Source organism: Cryptotermes secundus, unplaced genomic scaffold, assembly GCF_002891405.2.
Source record: "Cryptotermes secundus unplaced genomic scaffold, Csec_1.0 scaffold766, whole genome shotgun sequence".
Classification (NCBI taxonomy): Eukaryota; Metazoa; Arthropoda; class Insecta; order Blattodea; family Kalotermitidae; genus Cryptotermes; species Cryptotermes secundus.
In genome coordinates this window covers 557,092-583,760 of record NW_019727791.1, presented here as the reverse complement: position 1 = coordinate 583,760, position 26,669 = coordinate 557,092, and the positions used below count along the sequence as shown (strand labels likewise).

General features: G+C 36.0%; 2 protein-coding genes across 5 annotated transcripts in view; one reads left to right on the top strand and one right to left on the bottom strand.

Moving 5' to 3' along the window:
* LOC111865013 (sorting nexin-7) overlaps window positions 1-6,518 on the bottom strand; it is a 32,399-nt gene extending 25,881 nt beyond the window's left edge. The window contains exons 1-4 of one of the 4 annotated variants that reach the window (XM_023852704.2): window positions 6,349-6,518; window positions 5,815-5,970; window positions 2,052-2,162; window positions 1,146-1,310 (exon numbers count right to left, since the gene is read on the bottom strand). In XM_023852704.2, the coding sequence (XP_023708472.1) occupies window positions 1,146-1,310; window positions 2,052-2,162; window positions 5,815-5,922 (384 nt within the window). In that variant the 5' untranslated portion in view covers window positions 5,923-5,970; window positions 6,349-6,518. The other 3 variants (XM_023852705.2, XM_023852702.2, XM_023852703.2) reach the window with 3 other exon arrangements.
* A 34-nt stretch (window positions 6,519-6,552) lies between these two features.
* On the top strand, window positions 6,553-23,430 carry LOC111865009 (serine/threonine-protein kinase STK11). Its single transcript, XM_023852692.2, has 8 exons — window positions 6,553-7,035; window positions 10,090-10,263; window positions 12,335-12,467; window positions 13,027-13,163; window positions 15,581-15,766; window positions 19,442-19,614; window positions 21,142-21,346; window positions 22,634-23,430. Exons 1-7 carry the CDS (start codon window positions 6,695-6,697, stop codon window positions 21,297-21,299), a joined length of 1,302 nt encoding a protein of 433 aa, XP_023708460.1. The 5' UTR covers window positions 6,553-6,694; the 3' UTR covers window positions 21,300-21,346; window positions 22,634-23,430.
* The last annotated feature ends 3,239 nt before the right edge of the window (window positions 23,431-26,669 follow it).

The window sequence follows — 26,669 nt, the reverse complement described above, 5'->3', positions numbered from 1 at the left end:
CCGCGTCACTGCTGGTGTGGGGGGGGCTCAGATTTCGCAACATGTCACAATATATATTCATTAATTTCATTTATAATGACTAATAAAAACTTGTTTATTATTAATGGCAAGCTACATGAATACAAAACTAGAGTTCACAAATATATACATATGCCTGCCATGACTCTGACAAAATATAAAAGGGTACCCTATATAAGAGGTATAAAAGTATTTTATTGTCCCCCTCAGTCAATAAAAATGTTAGTTAATAAGGAGAAAAGTTTTAAATCAGCACTAAAGAGGTTTTTGTATCATCATTCCTTTTATTCTATGAATGAATATTATCAACATGCAAATGAATGAATGAAAAAGATATATGTAATTAACATATTTTATATCTGCATTCGTTAACTGAACTTTCAGTATATTTTAATATTGGTATATTGTGAAATGTATATGTTATTGTTGTGTTGTGTAAGGTTTTATGGGTTGTAATTTAATCGATTTTTACTTGAACAATTTCCACTTTTTTGTGGTTTGATTATCACTATGTATAATTTCGTTTTATGACCGCTCTGTATGTGACTGAGTTCAATTTTATGAACTGTTCTTGTGTATGTTGTGTATATTGAAAGCTTGTGAAATGCATATGTTATGGTGTTGCATAAGCTTTTATGGGTTGTAATTTAATCGATTTTAACTTGAACAATTTCCACTTTTTGTGTTTTGATTATCACTATGTATAATTTCATTTTATGATTGTTCTGTATGTGACTTGAGTTCTATTTTATGAATTGGTCTTGTGTATGTTTTGATTTCATTGTGACTTGTTCAACATCCTACGCTTCACCAAAAAGGATTTATTGAATTTAAAGAATTTAAATGAAATGAAATGAAAAATGGATATCTGGAGAATAAAGGAAATGAATAAATGAATGAACGAAAGTGATCGAGGTTAGCCCCTTCCACTGGACCCAACAGAGTAGGTTTCTTGCACCTCCCCAACTGAGGACTGGAAACAGATTCAGTTTCTGAAATGTTGTGTTCTTTAGAATACCAAAGGATGGACAAATTCCAAAAACCCAGTAAACCCAAGTCACACACCATCGTCAGAACCCTCTGGAATCTGCAGAATATAGTGCTGCAATACCAATGCTGGAACTTACTGATGGTTTAGCAGTGAGGAACACCTTCATGCTTTGGTTGCAGCTCAGCACAGGATGGTTAGCAACACGATTCAGGAATCTATGAAGCAAAGCCATTCGTGCCACAATGAACTCTTTGGAATAACGATCCAGCTGAGCAATTAGCGTGTGCTTCCCAGGCAGCGGCTGTAAGAGTTCAGACAACCTCCAATGAATTATAGCTAAACACAAAGATATATTTTGTTTTAAAAAGAAGTAAGAAAATAGAATAAATTTTGCCATAAATTATTTAAGTTCATAAAAAAATGTTGCAACTTCCTAGTAGGATGATATCACCACAGTAAATAATTTTATATCACCCCTGCTACTTGTAGGAGAAAGGAGAAATAAAGGAGAGGCAGGATGATCTAAATCGACCTGACTGACAACAGTTTCTTGCTTGTAGACAATTCAAAACTCTTGGTAAGTGTGCAGGAACAAAAAAATATTGTCACAATTTAGTGACTTAAACAGTGTTTGGATTGGTAACTGGATTTAATGAAGGATTATAATTCAAAACTACAGGTAACTACAACAGTTTCACACGTCTACACACTGTACAAATCACTGTACTTCAGCACACATCAAGTCTTTCATGTCTTCGCCAGTCATTGCCTGGTAACAGATCTCAACAATGGAGATTTCTCTAATGCTCATCTGCTCAGTTATGTACATTAGTTTAAGAACTAAAATTATTTGTTGCTGTTGTTATAAAATGATGTTTCTCTTAAAAACTAACCAAGAACCAGAGATGGGATGGGTATCCAAACAGTTGGTCTGCTATGTGTTAATGAATTATGGAACTACAAACACATGCATAATAGCCTATTCACTTGCAAAGACACAGACACATTCATACACAAAGACAAAGGGCTGCATATTACTCACTGGAATGAGATGAGTTGGGAAAGCCTCAACCAACTTCTGACGAAGCCAAATGAAGTCATTATAGCGTCTTCGAACAACATACTCAGTTTCATCAAACTCAGCACGAGAAGTCTGAAAATTAAAATATCTTCTGAAAATACACATCTTGTCTGTATGATGAGCCAAATTAATGATACTTTGAAAATAAGGGTTCCGGAGATTGTATTAGCCAGTAATATACATTTTGAAATATCCCAGTCTTTATTTGGTAATTTATGAAATTTACTGTACAAAATATTTCACTTACCCCTTTGATAAGTGAAGAGGTGGAAAATTAATTTGGTTGGCATGCGTTCTGTTTCTTCTGTTTTAATATATTTGCATAATTTAATCCCTTGACTGTACTTATTTGTATTTCGAAACATAGTAAGAATCAATGTGTAAGAATATACATATTAATTATTTAAGGTCTCATTCCAAATACATCTTGCCCTCGTGTAACTTTAAATAGACATGAACATTCAATGTAAGACAGTTTATTTCCTGTCTAATATTTTAACATTTTAAGCACTCATAACATTCTACCAGATAAATGCAGGAGTATGACTGCAAACAACACAAGTGTACCTACTGCAACATAAAATCTTAGGATAATTTTCTTATGATCACAATATTTATAATTTTTATAATATAAGAGAATTAGGACTCTGTTCCTATGCAAAATAGTCTGAAACAAGGAGATGTTTTATCACCACTGCTTTACAACTCTGCTTCAGAATACACATCTAGGTCCAACAAAACCAGCTGGGATTGAATATGAATGGTGTAAATGTACTGCCGGATAACACATATATTGTGAAGTAAAATACAAAATCTCTGGCATTAGTAAGGAAGTTGGTCTAGAGGTAAACAAAGAGATAACGAAGTATATGCTGATGTCTTGTCAACAGACTGCAGGACAAGATCATAATATATACATAGCTAACATAACTGTCAAAATGCAGCAAAATCCAAATATGTGAGAACAGCAAAAAAACAAAAATTGATTCATGAAGAAGTTAAGAACAGAATAAATTTTGGTAATGATTGCTAACATTCACTTGAGAATCTTGCCTTCCTGCCTGCTGTCTAAAAATATTAAGATTAAAATATACAAGATTATAATTTTGCCTGTAGTTTTGTATGTGTGTGAAACTTGGGCTATGACATTATTGGAAAAACAGTGACTGATGGTGTTTGAGAATAGGGTGCTGAGAATATATGGAACCAAGAGCAATGATACATCAGGAGAAAATTGCATTATGTTGACTTTCATAACTTTTACTCCTAGCCAAATATAGTTAGAACGATCAAATTGAGGAGGATGAGAAAACCAGAAGAGACCACTAGGAAGACCTAGTTGTTTTCATGACAATATCAAAATTATATTACATTTTTTATTTTCAGTTCTTGGATCAAATCATCTCCCCATAAGGCTGGATATAAAACATGTCACACATTACAAGTTCATGATGACTACACATCATACGTCCTTACTCCAATAAAATATATAATCAGGCCTCACACAGACAGCACAAGTTGATCTTAGAGCAATGGGATAGGTGGGGTATGGGCAAGCTCAGGGTACAGATCAGTGATAGGCGCTTTATAACACGGTAATGATGATGAACCTATGACTTATATGTAAAATCAGGAAATTCTTAAGTAGCTAAGTGAATGTTTACTTCTAAAGGACTCAGTTCCATGGAAGGAGTTGTATAGTTCATTAGTTAGTTAGGCTCTCTGACCCAAAATACTGGTATGTAATTTAAATTATTTTCACTCTTTATTCCTTCTTCAAAATGGGTTCTCCATCTACACAGAACAACAGGCAAAATTTTAATTTTACACATTTTACTGCAACAAACTGATACATTTAGCCCATCATGTACTAATGCCAATTCTGACTTGTGGGCACAGTGGAAGGACAAAGAGGTCATTCAAAAGTCTGACTCAACGTTTCCTAGGTAGTTTTGCCCTATTGGACATTTAAATAGGATTCACAGGTTACATTACTTTAAAATGTGTCAAAAAGGTAAAATTCTCCCTGTGCTTAATTAATTAAGCACCAAGCAATCATGACCTTTTGGGAATGGAGGTAAAGCTCCACCATTCTTGACCTTGGCACTAGATGGAGGTGAGTGGTCAGCTTCATGCCCTACTTATTTTACGCCTGGGGAAAGAGCCCCTGGTACCCATTGGGTAGGAGGATGTGAGGGCCCCAGACTGTCTGGATGCTGTGGAGAAGGAAAAGATCTCTTTTCCCTGGTGGGAATCAAACCCCGGCCGTTCAGCCCGCAGCCCACTGCTATGCAGACCGTGCTATCCTGGCTCCATAAAAAGGATTTAATNGAGAAGGCTTGTCATCACGATCCAGCGTCCACTCATGGCCACAATTGAGGTACTAATGTAATAATGACATTAATAAGAATAGATCCGACTAGAATCGAATCGAATAGCCAAAAAAAGCTAAGAAGCTAAGAAGCTAAAAAGAGCTAAAAAGAGCCCCTAAAATGGGTCGTCTCGGGTTTTTATAACCTCTGCTATGCTGACTCGTTGTCTTCCGGGTATAGGGGTCCTCCTACCCTGACGTGATTTTGGGTCGGTGTAGCTTGATTATTGGTTGTCAATCGAGAAGGGGTTGACTCTTTTGGTAAGCCGCCTCCTCCTACTCAGCATTTTTCATATTCCTTAGTGCTTATGACACATTTCATATAGCCCTTCCGTATTGTCAGCGGTTCCCGCTGTCGTGTTAACATTCTGATTAGTCAGGAATTTCTTTTACTTCCTTGTGAACCCAGCTCTCCGGTTCATGTCCTTATTACTATTCAGTTTTTTTTTTGTGTTTTTTTCCATCTTACATCGAATCGTAGTGATTCCAAATTTACCCAAAAACTACTTCTACATGTACGTAACCCTTTGCTGCATAACATTTTACATTTTATTTTAGTCTGTTAGAGCTCCTCAGTTTAATAAGATAATAAGAAATGACAAGCCAATGATTCTAAAAAAGAAAAGGAGAGCAACATAAACCTGTTCAATGCAAAATTTTCTGTACTTATACATGATGTTAAAGTGAGACAGAACACATGTTGCTTCCAATAGCATGGCAACAGTTTACTTCATGACTGTAGAGGGAACGACGCAGAATTTCCTTTGCATTGGGTGTAGATCCCCTGTACTTTCATTACGGATTAAACTACAAAAACTTGCCGTTGAATCATAGAGCTCACTGCAAGAATAATTAATTCGAACTTTAAGATGAAAAGATCTGAATAAGCAGAACTTTCATGTGCTACTGTATTGCTCTTACTACATTTGTCAGCTGTGCGAAGAGATATAATCATACTGGAAAGCTGCATGCTGAATGGAGACAACATATGCTGTACCCTCTGTTCACAGTGTTACTGTATTTCCTTCTTTACCTATATTATTTACAGCCATGTCAATACCGAAAATATAAGAATATGGACAGAAGACAATCCTCAAGCCACTCAACAAGTGTCATTTCACAGTATACATGTGATGGCATTGTGTACTATAAGTGTACATCAGATTGTATATTTAACTTGCAGGCCTTACTTCAACATAAATATTGTTATCTATGCTCCCTAACAAGTCAGCAATTTGGGGTTTCATTTTAATACACAAATCCACAGTATTTTACACGTTCACCCAAAAATAATCGGAGCATGTCATGACATTCCTTACACATATTAACAATAATTTAGTTTTACTTTATTACCCTTGTTGTGATTCGAAATGTGATATATGTTTCAAGCGTGTCAAGATGTTTTTGTGGATTATCAACTTTCACTTGCAGATCTCGTGTATCCAAACCAAATTCTGACATTTCTTGATCAGGGAGGGTGGAGAAACTTTCTATTGATGGCGAAGCCACCTGAAAGTTGAATATAAAAGTTATGAATTACAATCAAGTTAACTACGTATTAGATGTGGTACAAACTATATACAAAGATGCAAAATATAATTAAAGGCGCATTGCTCTTTGCATGTCATTCTTGTATTAACTGCAACTCGTGTAGTGATTAAATTGATATTACCACAGACCCCTCCAGGGATGTGCTATAATTTGACATTATGTCAGTATCTTTACTGTCTTCCTTCTTTAGAAGTGTAGATTTGCATTCAGAAGAAACTTCTAAAACAGCTGCCTCTTCTGGATCCGCCATTATTTGTATTACTGTTATGTTTCCGCTCAAAAATTCAACGATACTACATTATCAAAGGTTATCCAACGAGAATAAATATGACATACATAGCTTTAAGTATTATCATCAAAGCTTTTTACTTAACCGCTGCGCTGTGTTACTGTTTCTGTACATTGTTCTAAAACTATAATAAAATGAGTTCCAATAACTTCGGATTTTATTAAAACTCTTTTTTGGTACTATATATATATATTCGAGTCGACATATAGCCGTCTGAAGCACGGATCAGGCACGCCGTGATGGCGGTGATGGCCGTGATGGTAGCCGTTGTTTTTTGTCTCTCTCATTTGTTTTCGGAAATAGGGTTATGGTATATGAAAATGGTTGATGATTGTTCGCTCTTGAACCGGTAATGTGATAAATTTTACGTACTGTAAGTGTTTAATTAAAAAAATGGACAAGGAGATGACATTAGACGAAGATTTTAGATTGGACGAAGAAGAAATTAACTCTGATAATGTTAGTGATCTGGAGCCAGTGACTTGGTTAAATGATGAAGATACAGAGGTTAATATGTTTTTCCACAGAGTGGATTCTAATCAAATTATATATCAAACCAAGAAAAAGAAATGCAAGATGATAGGGAAATATGTGATGGGGGATCTGTTAGGAGAAGGTAGTTACGGTAAAGTGAAGGAAATGTTAGACTCAGAAACGCTCTGTAGGAGAGCTGTAAAAATTCTAAAGAAGAGAAAGCTACGGAGGATACCCAACGGTGAACAGAATGTTCAAAGGTAAACACCAAATAACTATGTAATATAGCCAGAATCAGTGAATATGATTTTTAATTCGGTGATTAGTAAGTTATAATAACCTGTCATCAGTGTGTTGGGAACATCCATCCAAAATAGTAATGAAGTACTTTTATGTCATATATCTAAAATTGTTATCGAAGATTACGTTTTAAGAATACTGGGAATTCAAAATGACTTTTTTTTGCATGAACTGTGCCAATTATTATTATTAAAATGTTGTTTGTGTATAGTACATGGAATCAGATCTATGCTGTTTCACTTCATGTTTTATTTCTGTATATACAGTTGAAATATTTATTCAAGTGTTACCCATCAACCTGTGTGGATGAATTAGGTGTATAATTCAATTATTGACCTTTTGGACGTTTTCTGTCCTGCTTTATATATATTTAAAACATTTCAGAGACTTGACTCTGTCTCTGCCCTTAGGTAACAAGCCTATCCAGTGGCACCCAATTCATAGAGCTAGTTCCTATCTCCTGAGAAGCAGATACAGAGTTCAATCCCAAAACACTTAAGTAAAAGACATGATAGATAATGCCCAAAAGATCAATAATTATATTAATATACTATCAGCACAAACTTTTAGAACAAGTACACGATTCATTGGCGCTATCATATGCAACTATCATCATTCTTCAGACAGTACAGTATACTCTGCAAAACAGATGATATTCTTGACTCTGGTATAGTTTTGCTCACAGGAACCATAGCCATCCTCTGCAAGACATGGCTGTGTAATGGTGATACACTGGGTTTTATTACTGAAATGTGTAAACTGACATTTTGTAAAATTCAATTTAACTAATTTTTAATTAGGCCCATTGTGCACCATGCTGTTGGAGGGAATAAATATCGTTGTTGTAAGTTATGATAATTATGCATTTGTTAACATAAGTTAACACATATACATATAAACAGTAGTTAATCTTTGTACACCATGAACTGCTGTGATGACCAGAGAGTTTCATTCTATGCTGTTGTCACTACTTCAGTGTCACAGCTTGCCTCATGAACAAGACATGAGGGGAATGGGCATAGCTAGTTTGCATGACACTGAAGGAAGTCAGTGCATATAGATCAGTAACAGTTTCTAAATCTTGCCCTAGCTATGGTCTATCTGGAATTTTGATTTTCTGCAGATACCGTATTTCACACATCCAATTTCCACATTCTTCTTGACTTGTTAGTTATTTGCTTTAAACACAGAATATATTGAGTAGGAATGGAGGAATGTAAACTGAAATCTATAGTAACTCTTGAAGCGCTGTACGTTACACGAACTTCAGTAGAACTTATATGTTTTAGATCAAGGTGTTTTAAAGTTAACTTAGACTTTATTCTTTTCCTGAAGACATGGGCACCAGAAGAATAAAATTCTTTTATGAACAGTTGATGACAACACTGCACTTACTGCCCATTAGGTGGCAATGTGCCCCACTTCTGCATATTAGAGGTATGACAAGGTAGTGTCAGATCTTGTCACTCCTAGTGTAGAACAGTGCTGTGTCATCAAATCCTTAATGAATGATGAAGTGAAACCAGAAGAAATTTGCCATAGGTTACATGCGCAGTATGGCAAAGAAACCTTGTCACATACAAGTGTCTGTGATTGGTACAGTAAGTTTCTGAAAGCCATAAAGAAGTCTCAGTTGACAGCTGTATGCAGTGTTGAACACTTGCTATGTTGAAGTGCAGATTTTGGGAAAAGGCAAATTACAGTGTGTGATACTGCATAAAGCTATCCATAAACACTTATTTTTCTAGAAAGTTTTTGCTTGATGGGTCCCGAAGATGTTAACATTTTCGACCAGAGAGCACAATGTGTTGCTGTTTCTACCGAACATCTGCACCATTTTGAATTGGTGGAAACTCATTCCTAGAGTAAATAGTGACCTTTGATCAGATGTGAGGGCACCACTTCACTCCAAAGTCAATGTGATCCAGTATGGAATGGTGTCACAAGTGATATCCACCACTGCAAAAATTCAAAAGACAACTGTCAGCTGGAAAGATCATGGCAGGTGTGTTTTGGGATTCAGAAAGAGTGATTCATGTTGATTTTCTTCCACATGGTGTAACAGTTCATTCATAACTTGCTTCAGAGTGATGTGCACCAAGACCTGGGAAACTCAAACAAGATGATCATTCTGCATGACAATGCTTGTATGCATATGGAAAATTTGATGAATGTGACATTGGCAGGAGTGGGCTGGGAAATCATAAACCACCCTCCTTACACCACTGACTTAGCCCTTGGTGATTTTCATTTGTTTGGACCAATGGAAGTGCACTTATGAGGACAGAAATTTTAAACCAATGAACTCAGATGCAGTGCCTTGAACTGGCTATGTGGTCAGGATAAAACCTTTTATGCTGCTGGCATCAGTAACTTGCCAAGACAGTGGAAAAAATGTATTAGTGTAAAGGGAGAATATCTTGAAAAGGAGCAAGAATTTGGCATTTAGGCATATATATTCTTTCTGTAAAAAATAAAGTCCTGGTCGGCCTTGAACTACCCTCAATCTGTGAAACACTAACATATTTCAGTACAGTGCAAAGGAAGGAGATCTAATTTCTGTTTTGTAATGAAGATGAAGGATCTAATTTCTGTTTTGTAATGAAGATGAATAGGCCCAGATTTTCACTTTGTATTTGTTAATGAATATAACCCTGAATACTGACAGAATTGCTGTGGAAAATGTTCGTTTGAGGCCTGTGAGATAAACACCATACAGGTAGTGCAGTCTGTCAGACATTTGAAACAGCTTACCACATAATCAAAAACCTGACGGACTCAAGGAACTGTATCACTGATTTATTAACACTTTCACATTAATTACCAATTCTCTCTTGAAAGGGGGTTACACACAGATGTGAAGGAATAATATGTGTAAGTGAATTGTTGGAAGAAGTATATGGACTACAAATATCCATTAAATTGTGTCATGTATTTAGTTTAGTGGACTGTCATGTATATTGTTTTGTATGATATTTAAGGCATAGCCTTTTATGTTATATTACTATTTTCAGGGAAATCCAGCTTCTTAAAATATTGAAGCACAAGAATGTGATAGGATTGGTTGATGTCTTATGTAATGAAGAGAAACAGAAAATGTACATGGTATTAGAATATTGTGTTGGAGGTCTCCAGGATATGTTAGAGAGTACACCAAAAAAGAAATTTCCACTTTGGCAGGCACATGGGTATGTTCATGTTATTACTGTGTAAATTGTAACAAGGTAACTTTTGTAATTTTTAGTTCAGTGATATTTCAGTTCTTCTTAAGATTAACATTACATCTTCTGAATTGAGCACTGCCTATGTAACAAGTTATTTTGGCTCATGGAATGAAGTTTCACAGAATTCTCCAAAATTTTGGGCTGTGTTATATCTTCTACTATTAAAAATAAACAACAGCCAGCTGAGATGTGAGGCAGGTTCACTTGCAGGACAATGTCACTTCAAAGGACATCTGTTGAAATTGGGTCCACTTGTGGAAAGTGCCAGAACAAAGACCTTACAGCTGTATGTGATTGTGAGGTTCTGACAGATTTAAGATAGAGCATTAATTCAGAAAGGAAATGTACAGAATAAAATTTACTCACTGTGTAAGTGCTGGTGTAGTCCACCCTTTGAATCCGTGATCTGCAACCTGCTCATGTGGAATGGTCCATGTTCTCTATAATCCTTGGTCACATTTGGAAATGCCATTAAATCTTCATGAGCTCTTGCAGTATGGAAAATCCAGTGTTTGGTCATGAACTTCTGTTCTCATACTGATTTGCCACAGTGTTTCATTCTTGGTTTATTCCAGTTATCACATATCAATCACATCTGCTCTTTGTAGTTGATGACTCTTCCATTGAGTTAGTTAGATTTTATATGTAGAAATTTTTAGGACAGGGAGCTATTTCTGAACAAATAAATAAGTCCAGCTTGAGCTTCATGTCAAATGAAGTAAATTAGAGTAAGATAGACCCTATGCTTAATTAAGCACCGTGCCATGAAAGATATAAGAGCAAGCAGAGATGTAGTTCCACACATTTTTAACCTCAGCACTAGATGAAAGTGAGTGGTCACCTTCATGCTTCAATTGCTTTGCCCCAGGGAAAGAGCCTCTGGTACCCATTGAATAGGTGGCTGGGTGGGCCCCTTATCCAGCTTGGATATGGTGCTAAAAAGAAAAATCTATGCTCCAGCTTAGAATCAAACTGTGATTCTCTGGTCATCCGGCATGTAGCCTGGTCACTGTACTGAATGAGTCCATGTTAAATTGGATCTATATTTCTCTGATTATGTGAACCTGTGGATTCTATAAAAGTCAGGATATTTCTTGTCCAGATGCAGAACTAAGCTTTTCAAGGAAGATTCTGCTCTGTGTAGTTAAACAAAACTCAGTTCGTAGGGTTCGAGGTTCTCACAGTGGTGGTTATGAAGAGTCCCCATCTTCTGGGATGTAAGGCTGTGTAGCCTATTGAGAGTCAACTGCCATATCAGAGGAACATGTCACCACCATCTTGAGGCTATATTTCTCTGATACAAAGAAGAATTAGTTAGCTCCACAGTTTTAATTAGACCTAAATGAAATCCATTAAGTAATTTTGGAGATAAAATATGCAGTGTAGACAAGCTCTCTCTTATCCAGTCATTTTATACATTTTGTGTAAAGAGCAAAAACTAAAAAGATATTGTATATTTTATTTCACATTGATGATTTAATATATCTTTAGGAGATATGTTGAAGTAAGGGGAACATCTGGAAGTTGTGTTTTCAACAGCCTTGAGTGCCAACGAAGCTAAATTAATGAGCTTTCAGTGGGCCTGGTTAGTGAGTATGGTTTGTCTTCAGTGATAGAGAAATGTTTAAAAGAGGAGAATGTAAATTAATCAAGAAAGAATCAGTGATTCCCATGGACAAATTGAGGTGGGAGGAGACATTGATGGTGCCATTCATGGTATAGATCAATGCATTAATGCTTTCAGAGTAGGATATTTTGTTGCATTCATGAAGGACATAAAGCCAGGTCATAGAATTTCTTTAGAAGTCTGGGTTATATGTCACTCTTGCACAAATTAACAGCTAGTTTTATAAAGTGACTTGCTTTGATGCAAAAGAGACATAAAAGTAGTACATTTCCAGTCATGTTTTTTGTCATGTCATCTGTCATGTGAGTCTAAACTTATGTGATGTCTTGGAATGATGATTAAAGGGAACAGTTATATTCTAAATTGTTAATGTAGCATGTAAATATTGGACTTGCATTTCATCATCAGGTATTTCTGCCAGCTTGTTGATGGCCTGGAATACCTCCATAGTAAAGGAATTGTTCACAAAGATATTAAACCAGGAAACCTTCTCCTCACTCTTGATGGAACACTGAAAATTTCAGACCTTGGGGTTGCAGAGGTAGGTATTTTATTATCCTTAATTTTGTATCATGCATAATAGTTATTGTTACACAAAAAATATTTTAAAATACAACTGTATTCCCTTTCCCACTAATGTTTGCTTGCCTGTCCATAATAAAGTATTTTAACAGCAGTTTAAGAGACTTTACCTGAATTATATAGATTTTTGTTACATTTTGGGGTACCAGGTTTCATTATATACAGAAACTGGTTTGGAATTTCTTGTATTCTTGCTGCTTCTATCATGATTTTTCTGTCCACTCTTTGAGCAGAAATAGAACTAAACTTTCTCTCCTCTGCAATAGTTTCACAAATTCTTTCACCCAAATTGATTGTCCCTTTTCTCTGTGAAGTCTAGAATGTGTGGAGTTTTGTCCTTTTATCATCAAGACTAAATAGAGAATTATAAAAGAAAAATCAGACCTAAATCAGTGACTGCATTTTAGTTTCATATTTTACTAACCATTATAATGCATGAGACTTACGCAGTAATACTGAGTGTGTTAACAAAGTCTGTGATTGATGTAGATTTGTGATTGCTTTGTGTTTCTTGACAGGCACTGGATATGTTCGCTGAGGATGATACCTGTTATACAGGACAAGGTTCACCTGCATTCCAACCTCCTGAAATTGCAAATGGTCACGAAAAATTTTCTGGATTCAAAGTTGACATCTGGAGTAGTGGTGTTACTCTGTAAGACTTGAAAGATGTTCAGTCACAGTTTTCAGTTGTATGGTACTTTCTGCATTTGCAGTATTTTGAAATTGATTTATAATATTTCTGCATGCAACTCAAGAAGTTTCTTATGTTTGACTTAAAAAAGAAACATGAAATATTTTCTGGTACATTGTATTTTATTATATTTATTCATGTGTGGTACTTATATATATGTGCACTAAAATATAAGCATGCATTTATAGTATAAATCCTACAGTCTGTAGTCAGATCGTGGTCATCTGGGTTGTGGCACTTTGTAGTCTGTAGGCGGATACTGATGTTTTGGAGGAACATACTCTCCATCTTCAGGGTTGAAGTGTGTAGGGTAAGGAATTGGTTTGACTATGTTGTCAGGTTGCAAGAAAAGTGGTCACTGAAACCCATGGGAAGGGCTAAGAAAATTGAGTCCGGTCCAAGCCAGTGGGAACCACAGGTAGGAAAGTGTCCCTTTTCAGGGCCACAGTATTGTTTCTTTTGTCACAGTACAGTACAATACAGTACAGTGCAAGATTACATGATGTCAGCCCTGAAGACCACAGTTTGAACAAGCACTACTGTGAAAATCTCAAGTTATATGTACACTCCCTACATTTCCATAATGATAATTTATATTCTTTTTTATGAAAATGTATTCTTATTGCATGTTTTACAAGGATTGAGGTACTAGTTTCAGTGCCATTATTTAATAGAATTCATGTAGATATGTTGCTGAAGCAGATATCAAATCAGTAATATGATGCACAGTATTATAAAAGACTGCCAAGGTCTTCCACTGCCCTGTACATCTTCATGGCATGCTTAACAAATTAACCTGTACCCTTATCATATATTGCTTAGAAATACTGGGGGGAGGGGTGGATAGTGTAATTACTCTTATTTTGTAATTCTTCTCTGCTTTGAATTTTGTGTTTTGAACGTAGGGATGAAATTTTGTGGATTCTTTACTTACGTTTCCAAGTATATAAATTGTGAGAACTTGGTGGGTTATTCCAGTAGCAACATGTCTGATTTTGATTTAAAATGTATACAGTTTATATTCTTGCTAACTTTAATTATTATGTACCTCATGATCTCCAGAATGATGGAATATTACCACAGTTTTTTCCTTCTGTATCCATCCCATTTTATGGATCTATATTTTCCTCTCATACTTCATTCAGCATTACATCTCCACAGCAGTTGATACACCATGTTAAAATGACGAAGAAAACTGTAAACCGTTAAATGTGGTGTTATTACTGTAGTTTGTTAATAAAGTTATACTCAAAATAAAGATAATAGACTTTTTTTGTACAGAGAGAGGCTCAACAAACTCTAGTTAGTGTGACACTGAAGCACTAGGATAGAGAATAGAAAATACCTGTAATTTATTGTGCTTTTATTACCATCTCCATTGATACAGAAGAGCTGTTTGCCATGTTTGCCTTACACAAGGAAACTTTGTTGTCAGTTCCAGGGAGTTTTGGCTTCTTAGTTTATTTTTTATTTTTATTTCATTTTCTTTACTGTTTTGAGGACTGCACTTTGCTTCCTCCAGTGGCAGTCAGAAATCCAAATGCTGTAGATCAGTTTCCATGCTTATCTGTGAAAGTTTTATTTGAAACTGCAACATAAAAACTTTTCTGGTTCATACTAAATTACTCAGGTCATCTCTTCCTTTGAATTGATTAAAAAATAAATAAAATAAACAGTATGTAATTTAGTTGGCATTCATGTATAACTGTGAATATGAAAGTTGTGAATTTCCCCTCAGATATTCATAATGATTAGAAATATTAGGATGGGTTATGTGAAGTAAACATCAAACCAGTGTCAGAGAGAGTTGACAGATTTTGATCAGAGGAATCATAAAAGGTTATATTTTTAAATATCTATTTAAATGTCGCATATTTTAAAAATTATACCTCTGCAAGAAGTCAGTGTTTTAGTCTTTAGGACATGATAAATGTTGGCTCTACCGTGGGACTGAAATTCACAAGAACTACTACATGGAACTCTCTCTCTCTCTTTTTTTGCTTCGTGGGGGTGGAGTCTAGCTGGGTCCACTCGGCACGGCAGCCACTGATTAGCCTGCCCCAGGTGACTATGTTGATGGAGAATTTGGTGGAATGAATATTGGCAGGGGAAACCAAAGTACTCAGAGAAAACCCACCCCAGCACCATTTTGTCCACCACAAATCCCCCTTGACCAGACCCGGGATTGAACCAGGGCCGCCGCGGTGGGAAGCCAGCAACTAACCACTTGAGCTATGGTGTGGCTGAACTTACTCTCACTTTTGTGTGTATTGATCAGTTAGGAGTTTAATGTATTGCATTATGAAACATAATGAAAAATGGAACTTTTCTTTTGGAATATACTAATTTCACTTAATGTTTTATGCTCTCTTTTGTAGATACAATATAACAACTGGTCTCTATCCTTTTGAGGGTGACAATATTTATAGATTATTTGAAAATATTTGGAAAGGAGAATTCAGTATTCCAAGTGAAATTGAAAATCCTTTGCGTGCTTTGCTGGAAGGAATGCTGCAGAAGGACCCAGAGAAAAGACTATCGTTACCACAGATACGACAACATCTGTGAGTAGTGCATTAAACTAATTTTTGTGCAGATTATTTGTGAGGAAGCAATAAAGTGCAAGTCATATTAATTTACTAGGACATATTAAAAGTTCTTATACTTAGTGAGTAAAATATGTTGTTATGGCAGACCACCAGTTCTGTAGATGTAACATTACAATTCTGATGACAGTTTTATGTAATATTATACACTGTTGCATTGAGTATATATATAGACCACATTGTATATGGTACACCTGTATAGCTAGTTAAATTAATCAGCGTATGTTTCAACAGCTATAGTAAAGTCCATAAAGGTATATATTTGTCTGCTGTATCTCCTATTCAGAATGATCTAAAACAAGAAAATAATTTATCAGCATTTCTTTTCAGTTTTGTGTGGAACAAGGTAAACATATCAAAGAGGATGGGGGGGTGGGTTTGCACAGAATCATTGGCAGAAATGAGGAATTCATACAGGATTTGTCAGAAAACCTGAAAGGAAGATACCATTTGGAAGATTGAAGTGTAGATGGAAGGCTAATATTAAAACAGACCATAAAGAAATAGGGTATGAGGTTCAGAACTGGATTTGTTTGGCTCAGGATTAGCATCAGTGGTAGGTTCTCTTCAACATGAAAATCAACCTTTGTGTGCTATAAAAGGCAAGGAATTGTTTGACTAGCCAAATGACTATTAACATATCAAGAAGGACCGTGTTCCATGAGTTAGCATCATCAGGAAGGGGTAAGAAAATCAGTTAGGACTGAAATTGAGTTGTTGATAGAGTTTCGTTCATAATGATGACATCTGTTCAGGAAATCATAAATGTAATAAAGAAGAAGGGGAAAAAAAAACCCATATTAGGTGCAGGTAAGGAGACATGCTTGAAAGTAAACAAAGGGAAACTAAGTATTGTATACATCCATCTTATACCACCAGATTGCAGGGCAAGACCATAATATAAATAAAGCCAATAAATTTGTTGGAACTTATCAATTTCAGATGTTTTGGAACAATACAGTTACTATACATTAATTAAAGAAATTAAGAGCTGATTAAATTTGGGAAATGCTTCTTACCATTTAGCTCAGAATTTTTTATTTTGTTGTCTCTTGTCAAGAAATGTAAGGACTGAAAGATACAAGTTTAGAGTTTTATACCTCTTATTTCATACAAATCCAACTTGATTTGTCATCCTAAATGAAGAATATAGACTGATGGTATTTGAGAACAGGATAATGAGGAGGATATTTTAACTTAAATGATAGGAATTAATAAGAGGTTGGAGGAAACTGCATAATGAGAAATATAATTAGGATGATCAAATCAAGGATCAAATGGACAGGGAATGTAGCATGCATGGTAAATGGATAGGAAGGTTTAGTTGTAAAACCTGAAAAGAAGAGACCACTTGGGGTACCTAGCTTTAGATAGAAATATTATTAAAATGGTTCTTATTTATTTATGTATGGTGTATGTAATGACACTGTCAGTAACTCAAGACTGTATGGCATCAAATGGTAGGATGGTAATGAATAATGGACTAGAAAAGATGTGGAAAAAAGGGTTTCCAGGCCAAGATTTGAACCTAGAACCTCCTGAATATGGAAAAGGAGTGCTGTCTACTTGACTGTGACATTCATGAAATGGTCTTCAAGAAACAGGATATGAATTGTGTGGACTGGATTAATCTGCTTAAGGATAGGATCCTGTGGTGAGCTTTTTTGAACACAGTATTGATCCTCTGGGTTACCGAAAATGCAGGAAACTTCTTATCATGGAGTTTGTTGCTTAGTTTCAGGATGTCGATGTTGAAGACTAAGAACCTAAAGTTAAATACTGAACCTGGGCTGATTGACTGTGCATTTATACTTCATTCATTCATTCATTCATTTATTCACATTCCATAAAATCCTTACATGGTTTAAACAACCAACAGATATAGAAATCGTCAAGTAGTATGAACTCATCTTGCTTATAAATCAAGCAGTTGTCAATATGTTTGCAATATAAATCAAATTAAAAAGTTAAATATATAAATTACCCTTAGCATAATGTTGCCATTGTCATCTATTAAAATATTCCTCCAATGTATAAAAGGANATGTACTGTGATCTTAGGGGCAGTATGTTCATATCCCTAAAATGTTCTCTACATGACTCTCTAAGATCACAGCCTTTGATCAATCTTATGGCTCTCTTTTGCAATTTGAAAACCCTTTCGGCATGCGATGAGTTTCCCCAGAATATCAGGCCATACGTCATAACCGAATGGAAATATGAGTAGTAGATACTTTTTAATATTTTCATAGATACTACTGGTTTTATATTTCTGATCATGTAGCAGGCTGTAGTCAATTTCTTTGTTACCTCATCAATATGTCTTTCCCAGGTCATGGCGTTTTCAATGGTCAGTCCAAGAAATTTAGTATGATTTGTGTTTGTAATAATTGTTACTAAATCTCCTATATCCCTTTATACCTGGTTTTTTGCAGTAAAGTTTATATAATATGTTTTCATTGTATTTAAAGACATTAAGTTTTTTTTGAACCAGTCATCTAGTAAACTGTATACTTAGTTTATTGTATTTCTAAACATAATTGGATTTGCATGTGAGATTAACACACTGGCATCATCTGCAAATACTGATGGTTATTTGAACCATGATTGGCTTCACACTATCTTTCCTTACAAATTCCAGAATAGATGCTAAAAATAAAACCACAGCCATCTTCACATGCTTCTCAATTAATATTCAACTGCCGTTTCTTTTTGATGCTCTATAACTCAAAAGTTGACATAGCATTGTTTTATAATCCAAGAAATAAACGAGATTAAGAACATTGGCTTATGTACTCTGTATAAATAATTGTATTGTGATTGTCAGCTATGGTGTAGAAGGTATAGATTCAATAACTCTTCTGTTTACATTCTCAGAATGTATGTAAAATTAATTGCATTCTCCCATCTTTTAATCCAAACCTATACCTACATAAAAGATTTCCTCACCAGGATTCTGCAGTATTTATTTTTTCTCATATCTTAGCTGCATGATTAATCCAACACAGTCTCCTTAAGTCGGGTGTTGTTATAATGCATATGTCATGTGTTACTTAACATCAGAAGCACCAGGCTAGTTGGTGCAGTGGTAATGCTGTAGAGTTGTATTTGTGGGGTGCTTAGTTTCTCAGTGCATCCAGGCAAATGCTGGGTAGTACCTCAGTTAGGCCATGATTGTTTCCTTTCAAATCCCTTCTTATTTATTATTCACCAGTCACCATAATATTCAGTGATATATAGTCTGGGATACTGACAGCATTGGAAAAAAAATATCTATGCCAATTATTGTGTCCTGAAAATGTCACCCAGGTCATCCAGAGAATTAATCCATTTCCAAGGCTTGGAAGCTTGGAACAGTTTTATATAGTGGAGGGCTTTAAATTCTGTGCCCAATTCATAAGCTGCAGAATCAGTACTTTTTGGCAGTCTAGCTGCTTATTCAGAGTGTAACTACCCTCCGTGTCTGCATACAAAGCATGCATTATTCCATAGTGGACAGTGTATGCACCAAAGTGGACAAACTTTCCGTAAAAAGTAAAAGTTTTTTAAAAAATGTTTGTTGTAAGAAATAACACTCTAACACTCATGTTGCTTGAAAAGACACTGTAAAATTTAACATTGTCTGTTATTTAAGCTGGTTTACACTCAAGCCAACAAGGACTCTAGAATATGTTCCTGTTCCTCCACTACGTGGAGATGAGTTTCACACAATGACAGTGTTGCCATATCTAATGGAATATCATTATGGAGATGATTCAGCCACTACTGAGAATCATACAGAATATATCACAGAGCATGAGTTAAATGGTAAGATAGAGTACTTTGTTACCTTTTATTTTTTTTTCCTTTTTAAACGATGTTTTGCATAGTGGTAGAGTGCTCTAATATTATAAAACAGTAAAGAATGGAATGTTACAGACAGATCTGTCTGTAATGAAGGTACTGATTTACTGTAGAAAGTCTTAAGATCCCATTGAAGTGTACTATTTTTTGTGGCATTTTATCTCTGTGCAAGAAGACATATAATGAAGTCCCTATATATTGAACACAAAATAAACTACTTAACCAGGAGCTTCCAAATTATAGGACAGGGACATGAAGATTGTTCTGACCAGAGGGCTAGAATTGTAGTTGTGTGGACACTGCTGTGACACTGTCTTCTGATTAGCAGATAGGTTAAGATTATATTACATTAATAAAGGTATGCTAAGTATGCAAATTACCTTCCACAGAATTGTCATTCAGTATTTGTTTTATATCCACCTAATACTAAGAAAAGGAATTTTAACTGCAATTATATTTAACTGCACACTTCCTAAACATATCTGAAATGTTAGTGCATGCCAGGCAGATCACACAGCAATTTTATATTACAATTATGATATTCACAAACTTCAACATGCATTACTTTTTATCCAATATATGAATTCTTGATAATTATAGAGGTATTAGTCTTCCTAATTCCAGATATGAAATGTATATCAAAATTTTGAAAATTAAAAGGTGTAAATTCTCTAACAAAATAACAGATGAAGTATAAAATGGCTGTTGCAAAAGAATGTCTTGTGCAAATGGGAATTCTCTCTTAAGGTAATGATAACAAATGCGGGGAGTTCAGTGTACATATCCACAAGCCCTTCATAGATTTAAAAAAAAAGTCTTTGCAGAGTTGACAGAAAAATATTGTTTGAAATCCTATAAACTGGTCAGATACTATATGAAGCAGGGGCCACGCCATATCTCAAGCAGTGAGTTGCTGGCTTCCCACTGTTATGGCCCGGGTTCAAACCTGGATCTGTTCAGGTGGGATTTGTGGTGGACAAAGTGGTGCTGGGGCAAGTTTTCTCCAAGTACTTCGGTTTCCCCTGCCAATCTTCATTCCATCAAATTCTCTGTCATCATAATCACTTAGGACAGGCTACAATAGGCCAAGCAGTGGCCGCCGTGCCGAGTGGACCCAGCTGGACTCCACCCCCCACTATGCAAATTTTAAGTTTACTACATGAAGTAATTACTGCAGTACTTAATATTTGTAAAATGAGCTGGATAGCAGTAAAGGTTGGACCAGAGTACTTAGAATGGAAACCAGTAAGTAGTATTTCTTTTCTGTTATTTATATTCGACATGAAAGACATTATCAGAAAATGGCAAGCATGGTTATAAAAAGAAATTTGAATGTAGGCACTGTACATTTTACAGATGACCAAGTTATTTTAGGAAACTCATTAGGTGAATTGCAGTGTTCAGTACAGTGAGCCCCCCTGTCCATGTTCTTTGTATATGCTTTGTTGAGGTGGGTTTGTTCATCAGTAGAATTTGTTGACATCATTTCAGAAGAAAGGAAGTTACAAGAATTAGAAGTGCACAGGCAGACAGTAATGGGAGATGGCACTATGAATCGACGTGGAGGGGGAAGTGGTACAAAACGACGATGGAGACGCCCCATCTCATGTATCAGTGTCAAGAAATTCCCATCCTGCAAACAGTCATGATGCCATACAACTATCTTGCTGAACATGAATTGCCCACAATAATGAAGGTAAGTTCTATGATATAAATGATACCATTCTTCATGAGAACTTCAAAACATTTATGAGATTCATTAACATTTAGGAGCCTTAGGATGCCATTACCTTCAAAATATTGTTCTTCTGCATTGGGAGAATATAATGGATTAGGTGGCACCATAGTACCATGACCAGTGAGTTACTGCTGCATAAGTTCTGACTGAAATGTACTGGGGCATTCTCATGTAGGTTCACAGATTTGCCCAGTCTTTGGGATGCTTACATTTCAAGATGCTTAAGATGAATTTCCTTCTGTAAACAGTCAAGAATCTTCTCATCTCTCCCCTCCTTCAATATAGGACTCTCAGAAATAGACTCACGGTACATGATTATCTGACACCAGAAGACTTTCAACATACCTTTCCTTTGTATGCTCCTGCTAGAACTTTGTGACTCTCAGCATTAGTGACTTCCACATGAAGGATTTTTGTTTGCTTTAAGGATCATACAGAGGAAACTACATTCTCTCACTCGTGGGTGGTTCTGTTGTGTTTATGAGTATACAACTGATCCTTATGCAGCTGTTGTGCTGTTCTTGCATCAGCTTTCTTAATACAAGTTCCCTCTAAACACTGTTTTTAGTCATCCTGTTCCAGGTTTTTAAGTTATGCCCATTAAATTTGTTAATCTTGCCATATCTTCTTTCACTCTTTTTAAGGGCCAGATGACAAAATTTTAGTGTCTATCATTTACACCGTTTCCTTTTAAGGCCATTATTTGTGAAATTAATTTACTTTGCACCTTGTGATTCACAAGTGTCTGCAAAAGTTAATATCTGCTGATTTCAATTGAGCTCTTCAGTGCTTAGAATTCTCCACCATAAGTTAATATACTGTAAAATAAGATAAGATAAAGGTAAAGTTGTCCCTGTGGTTAATTAAACACCATGCCATGAATACTTACAGAGGAGTGGCCATAGAGTTTCATGCATTATTAACCTTGACACATTGGAGGTAAGTGGTCACCTTCCCTTTATCCCTGAGGGAAAAAGCCTCAGGATTTGACAGAAGGCTGGGTGGGCAGCAGAGGTAATCTTAATGCTGTGAAGCGAAAAATATCTTGTTCCTGCTCAGAATCAAACCCTGATTCCTTGGTATCTAGTCTGTAGCCTAGTCATTTTATTGATTGAGCTATTCCAGCTCCTGTTCTGTCAAACATCATACATTAAATATAATTTGTATTGTTTTCTTTCTGTATTCCATGCAACATCAATTTTGCTGCTGGAGCAAGTCCTATATATAAAATTTATGGTGTTTTAGGCACGTGCCACCAGATGGTGAATTTGAAAGAAACAATATAAGCAAGTGGGCAGATATAACCTGAAGTAAATAATGTTTACAACCTGGACATGTCCACTCCATTTGTGCTACAAGGGCTTCTGAGAACAACCTGTGACCAGTGCTATAAAATATGAAATGAACACTGATTCTAAGAGTTTATAATTAATTTCATTTGAATGTTTTGTAAGTATCTGTGGGTATGTGTAAATATCTAGTAGCCTTTTTTAAAGTTTGAATTCAATGTGAAAACAATTTAAAATTTGAGTAAAGTAACTATTTTTATCAGTAGACATTTAATGATTTCTTCTTTTCTGATATACATTGTGATCTTAACATTATTTTTTGTTTTTCTTCTTAAGAAGTCTGAATATGTTTGATTTGAAGCTTAAACTATGGTATTTGCACAGCCTTTGTTTAACTGTATGTGCATGAGTGTGTGTTGGAATGTGTTTATGAACAATGAATCTTTGTGCCATGCTATATGATAGCTCTAAAGAGAACTGTGTAGTACCCATAATATCCTGTCAGTAGTGATGTGTTGCACACATAGACTTGTTCAAACATATCAGTAGGTCATCAAGATTTATAAATATAACACACTTTATTTTGAGAAGAGTAAGCAAGTAAAAGTAGTGACAACTATCTGCCATAGTAATCTATGTTGGAAAAGATATCATTGAATTATAGCTTATCAAATGGCCAGAAAGTTGTAGGAGCTCATTATAATATTGTATATCAGAACTAATCAAAATTTTGAAGAAAGCAGTCTTCTGGGATTTGGCACCATGTATACGTGGTGTTAACCGACGTTCCTCCGAAACGTCGGTTAACACCACATATACACGGTGCCAAATCCCAGAAGACTGCTTTCTTCATAGTCACCGCCGTGAAAGCCTCAAATCTTACATAATCAAAATTATTATTGTGAATAAATGAGAGTAAATGATCGAGGTGAATGATATAGGTGAAAACTTACCAAATATTTCATTATTAAAGGTTAAAGTTAAGACAGAATATTGGAATGTAGCTAACACTGAGACATTTTCCTCTGTTGATATGAAAGTTCATGGACTGTGTGCCCAAGTTGGGATCCTATTACTTGCATTGTAAGAATTCAAACAGGATTTACACTTGGCTTAGAACAAGTATTCCTGAGACTATTGCAGTGATTGGAACCTCATGTTCATTCACTACAGATAGTGAAATCTGTAGGTCGGCTGTTCTGCATATGAAAGTTGTACATTAGAATATCGTAGAACCAACAGTAACCACTCAGCCTTTGGCCTTCTATAGAAATGCAAGAAACAAAGATGAGTATTTACAGTATGAGGTGCAAGAGTCAACCCAATGACCTTGGAAAGTTGTTCTTAATAAATATTGATTTTCCTCCCTGGCATCCCTCTCACACATATTTGTTCTGCTTGAATTCTGTCATCAGACCTCATACTACATCCCTCTCTACTCTACATTACTTCTTAAAAATTTGGTCCCTTACATAAGCGTTGCATTAGAAATGTGATATTAAATTAAAGAAAGAAATTAAATCCAACACTAGAGGCCTGGTCTCCTAGCACATCAAGGAACATGGTTATTATTTTTAAGATTTAATCTCAAATTTATTTGATCCTTGGACTATTTAACACTTTTCTAATGGCAGAGGTTACATAGCGTCAAGTGGTAAGATTATGAATAGGAATGTGAAAGAATGTGGATTTAGTCATCATCTGTTTTGAAATACTACCCAAGCATTTACCTGGAGGGACTGAGGAGAGCCATAAACATCACTCAGGGAAGGTAACATCCAGGTCAAAATTAGAACCCGTGACCCCCTGAAGACGAAGCAGAAGTGCTAACCACACAGCCATGATGTTTGTTTAATCTCTAGTCAATTTGAAAATTACATTGAAGTTTCTACTCATAGTATCACGTTCAGTCCTCTGTAGGAACGTATTTTTTTAGCTAATGTGATATTCCTGTCATGAACATAAATAATATCCTGTTACAGGGGTTTGCATTTTCAGTTCTGCTTTTAATCAGCATCAGATATTCCCTGTACAGAGGTTAATAAATTAATATTTTCAATTTTTCCTGCTATGAAATCTTTTGGTTTGTGTTCTTAACATCAGTAGAGAATATATGAGAGTGAAGGAAGTCAACATTGAAGAGTGCTTTTCATGGTGTCTGTACCTGCTCTGAGGTCAGTTTCATAGTATGAATCTTAGAATTGTAAAGTTTAAGCTTATTACATATTAGTTACTCAGCTAGTAACTGTATTGGTGTTCAGTGATTTTCCTCATTCCCCCAGCTGAATGCTGGAATAGTACCATAAAGCAGGCTATGACTTTCATATTTTTCCAAATCTAATATCCAACCATTTCTTTTACGGTTTCACATAACTTACACAGAATAAGAAAGTAACAGACTAGAGTGTTTTGCTTGAAAGCTGATTTTGAAAGAAATATGAAAATAGCCCCGCATGATTTTTTTGCCAGCAGGATTATATATGGTTTAGTTCTACTGCATCTTCAGTTCATAATTCCCATAATTTTTGGTTCAAACTAATATAGCCTGTATGAGGAGGACACTTAAACAGCATAGCCACACTAAAGTTGTCCACAGACATCATTTCATTATCGTTCTTAAAATTATGAATTCCGTGAGATTATCTGTGTGAGTAAATATCAGCCATATTGCCTGTCTTATGTTGTGGGAGAAATGCTGTGGTTATCTTTCACGATAACAGTATTCATACTGGTAAGCTATGAAAATGTGGAAAATATGTAAAGTTATGCTAAATTTAATCCTTTCAGTGGTGACTTAAAGCTCAGTTTATTTCAAACTTATAACATCCATCATTATTGCATCCAGAAGCCATGACATTCCATGTGGTGCTGTTGTCTTCTGAGAAAATGTGCAAAAGCCATCATGTCGCCTAAGAAATTTTGGGACATAACAGGTACTATACAGCACTGAGCCCAAAAGTGTTCTCAGATATACTGAATAGGAACAGAAAGTAAATCACAGATAATTTCTGGGAATGCCACCGAAGCAGTTAATTAGGTCTACATATGCTTACTCTTCTCTTGCTCTAAAATGTATTTTATAAAATTAATGTAGTTTACAGAGTAAGATCATGTAAATGCCAAAGCTTTCATAAGCAAACCTGTTAGTTTACCTGGTGACAGCATCCAAAGGTGCAAAAGTGCTTGAGTCTGTGGGTCAGGATTTAGGCCCTGGAAGTAGAAAATAATGATTGTACAAGGTGTGTCCCAAAAGTCATGAAATATATTTCTTTCCCGCTCTCCTATTGGTCGGAGCGCGCTGGAACCGGTTGGGTTAGGGGGAGGGAGGCCTTTAGCTTCACAGTGCGAACAATGTCAGTCTGCTCGAGCATCGGAGGTGTCAGTATTGCTGATTTAGTGCACCCGTGTTTTGCGACCACGTCATGGCGCGCAATGGTGGATACTTTCGAACAACATTGGGCGGTCAAGTTCTGCACAAAGCTTAACAAAAAAGCTGCCAAAACTCATGAACTGCTTGAACAAGCCTATGGGGAGTCTGCTCTATCATATGTGCAAGTTACAAGATGGGTGAAGAAGTTTAAGGAGGGCCAGGAAGGAGTGGAAGATGACCCCTGCTCTGGACGGCCATCAACAAGCCAAACCGATGAAAATGTGAATCGTGTGCATGATTTGTTGAATACTGACCGTCGAATGACTGTCCGGTTGTTGCCGACACTCTGAACATTCCAAGAACCATTGTGCATCGCATCATTATGGACGAATTGAACATGCGAAAGGTGTGCGCCAAGCTGGTCCCCAAATTGTTGACGGACGAGCTGCCGCAGCCACCCCACAGCCCCGACCTAGCTCCGGCCGACTTCTTTTTGTTCCTGAGGATCAAGACTGCATTCAAAGGACGCCGTTTTTAAAGCATTCAGGCTATCCAAGCGGCCGTGACAACAGCTTTAAATGAGGTTCCCATCGAGGCCTTTGAGGGGGCGTACCGGGCATGG

What these genes read in the sequence shown, in the direction of transcription:
- LOC111865009 (XM_023852692.2), top strand. Translation starts at nt 6,695, where the DNA reads ATGGACAAGGAGATGACATTAGACGAAGATTTTAGATTGGACGAAGAA. An exon ending in CCACTTTGGCAGGCACATGG is followed by an intron (nt 10,264 to 12,334) that starts GTATGTTCATGT and finishes TTTCATCATCAG; the next exon opens with GTATTTCTGCCAGCTTGTTG. An exon ending in CCACAGATACGACAACATCT is followed by an intron (nt 15,767 to 19,441) that starts GTGAGTAGTGCA and finishes CTGTTATTTAAG; the next exon opens with CTGGTTTACACTCAAGCCAA.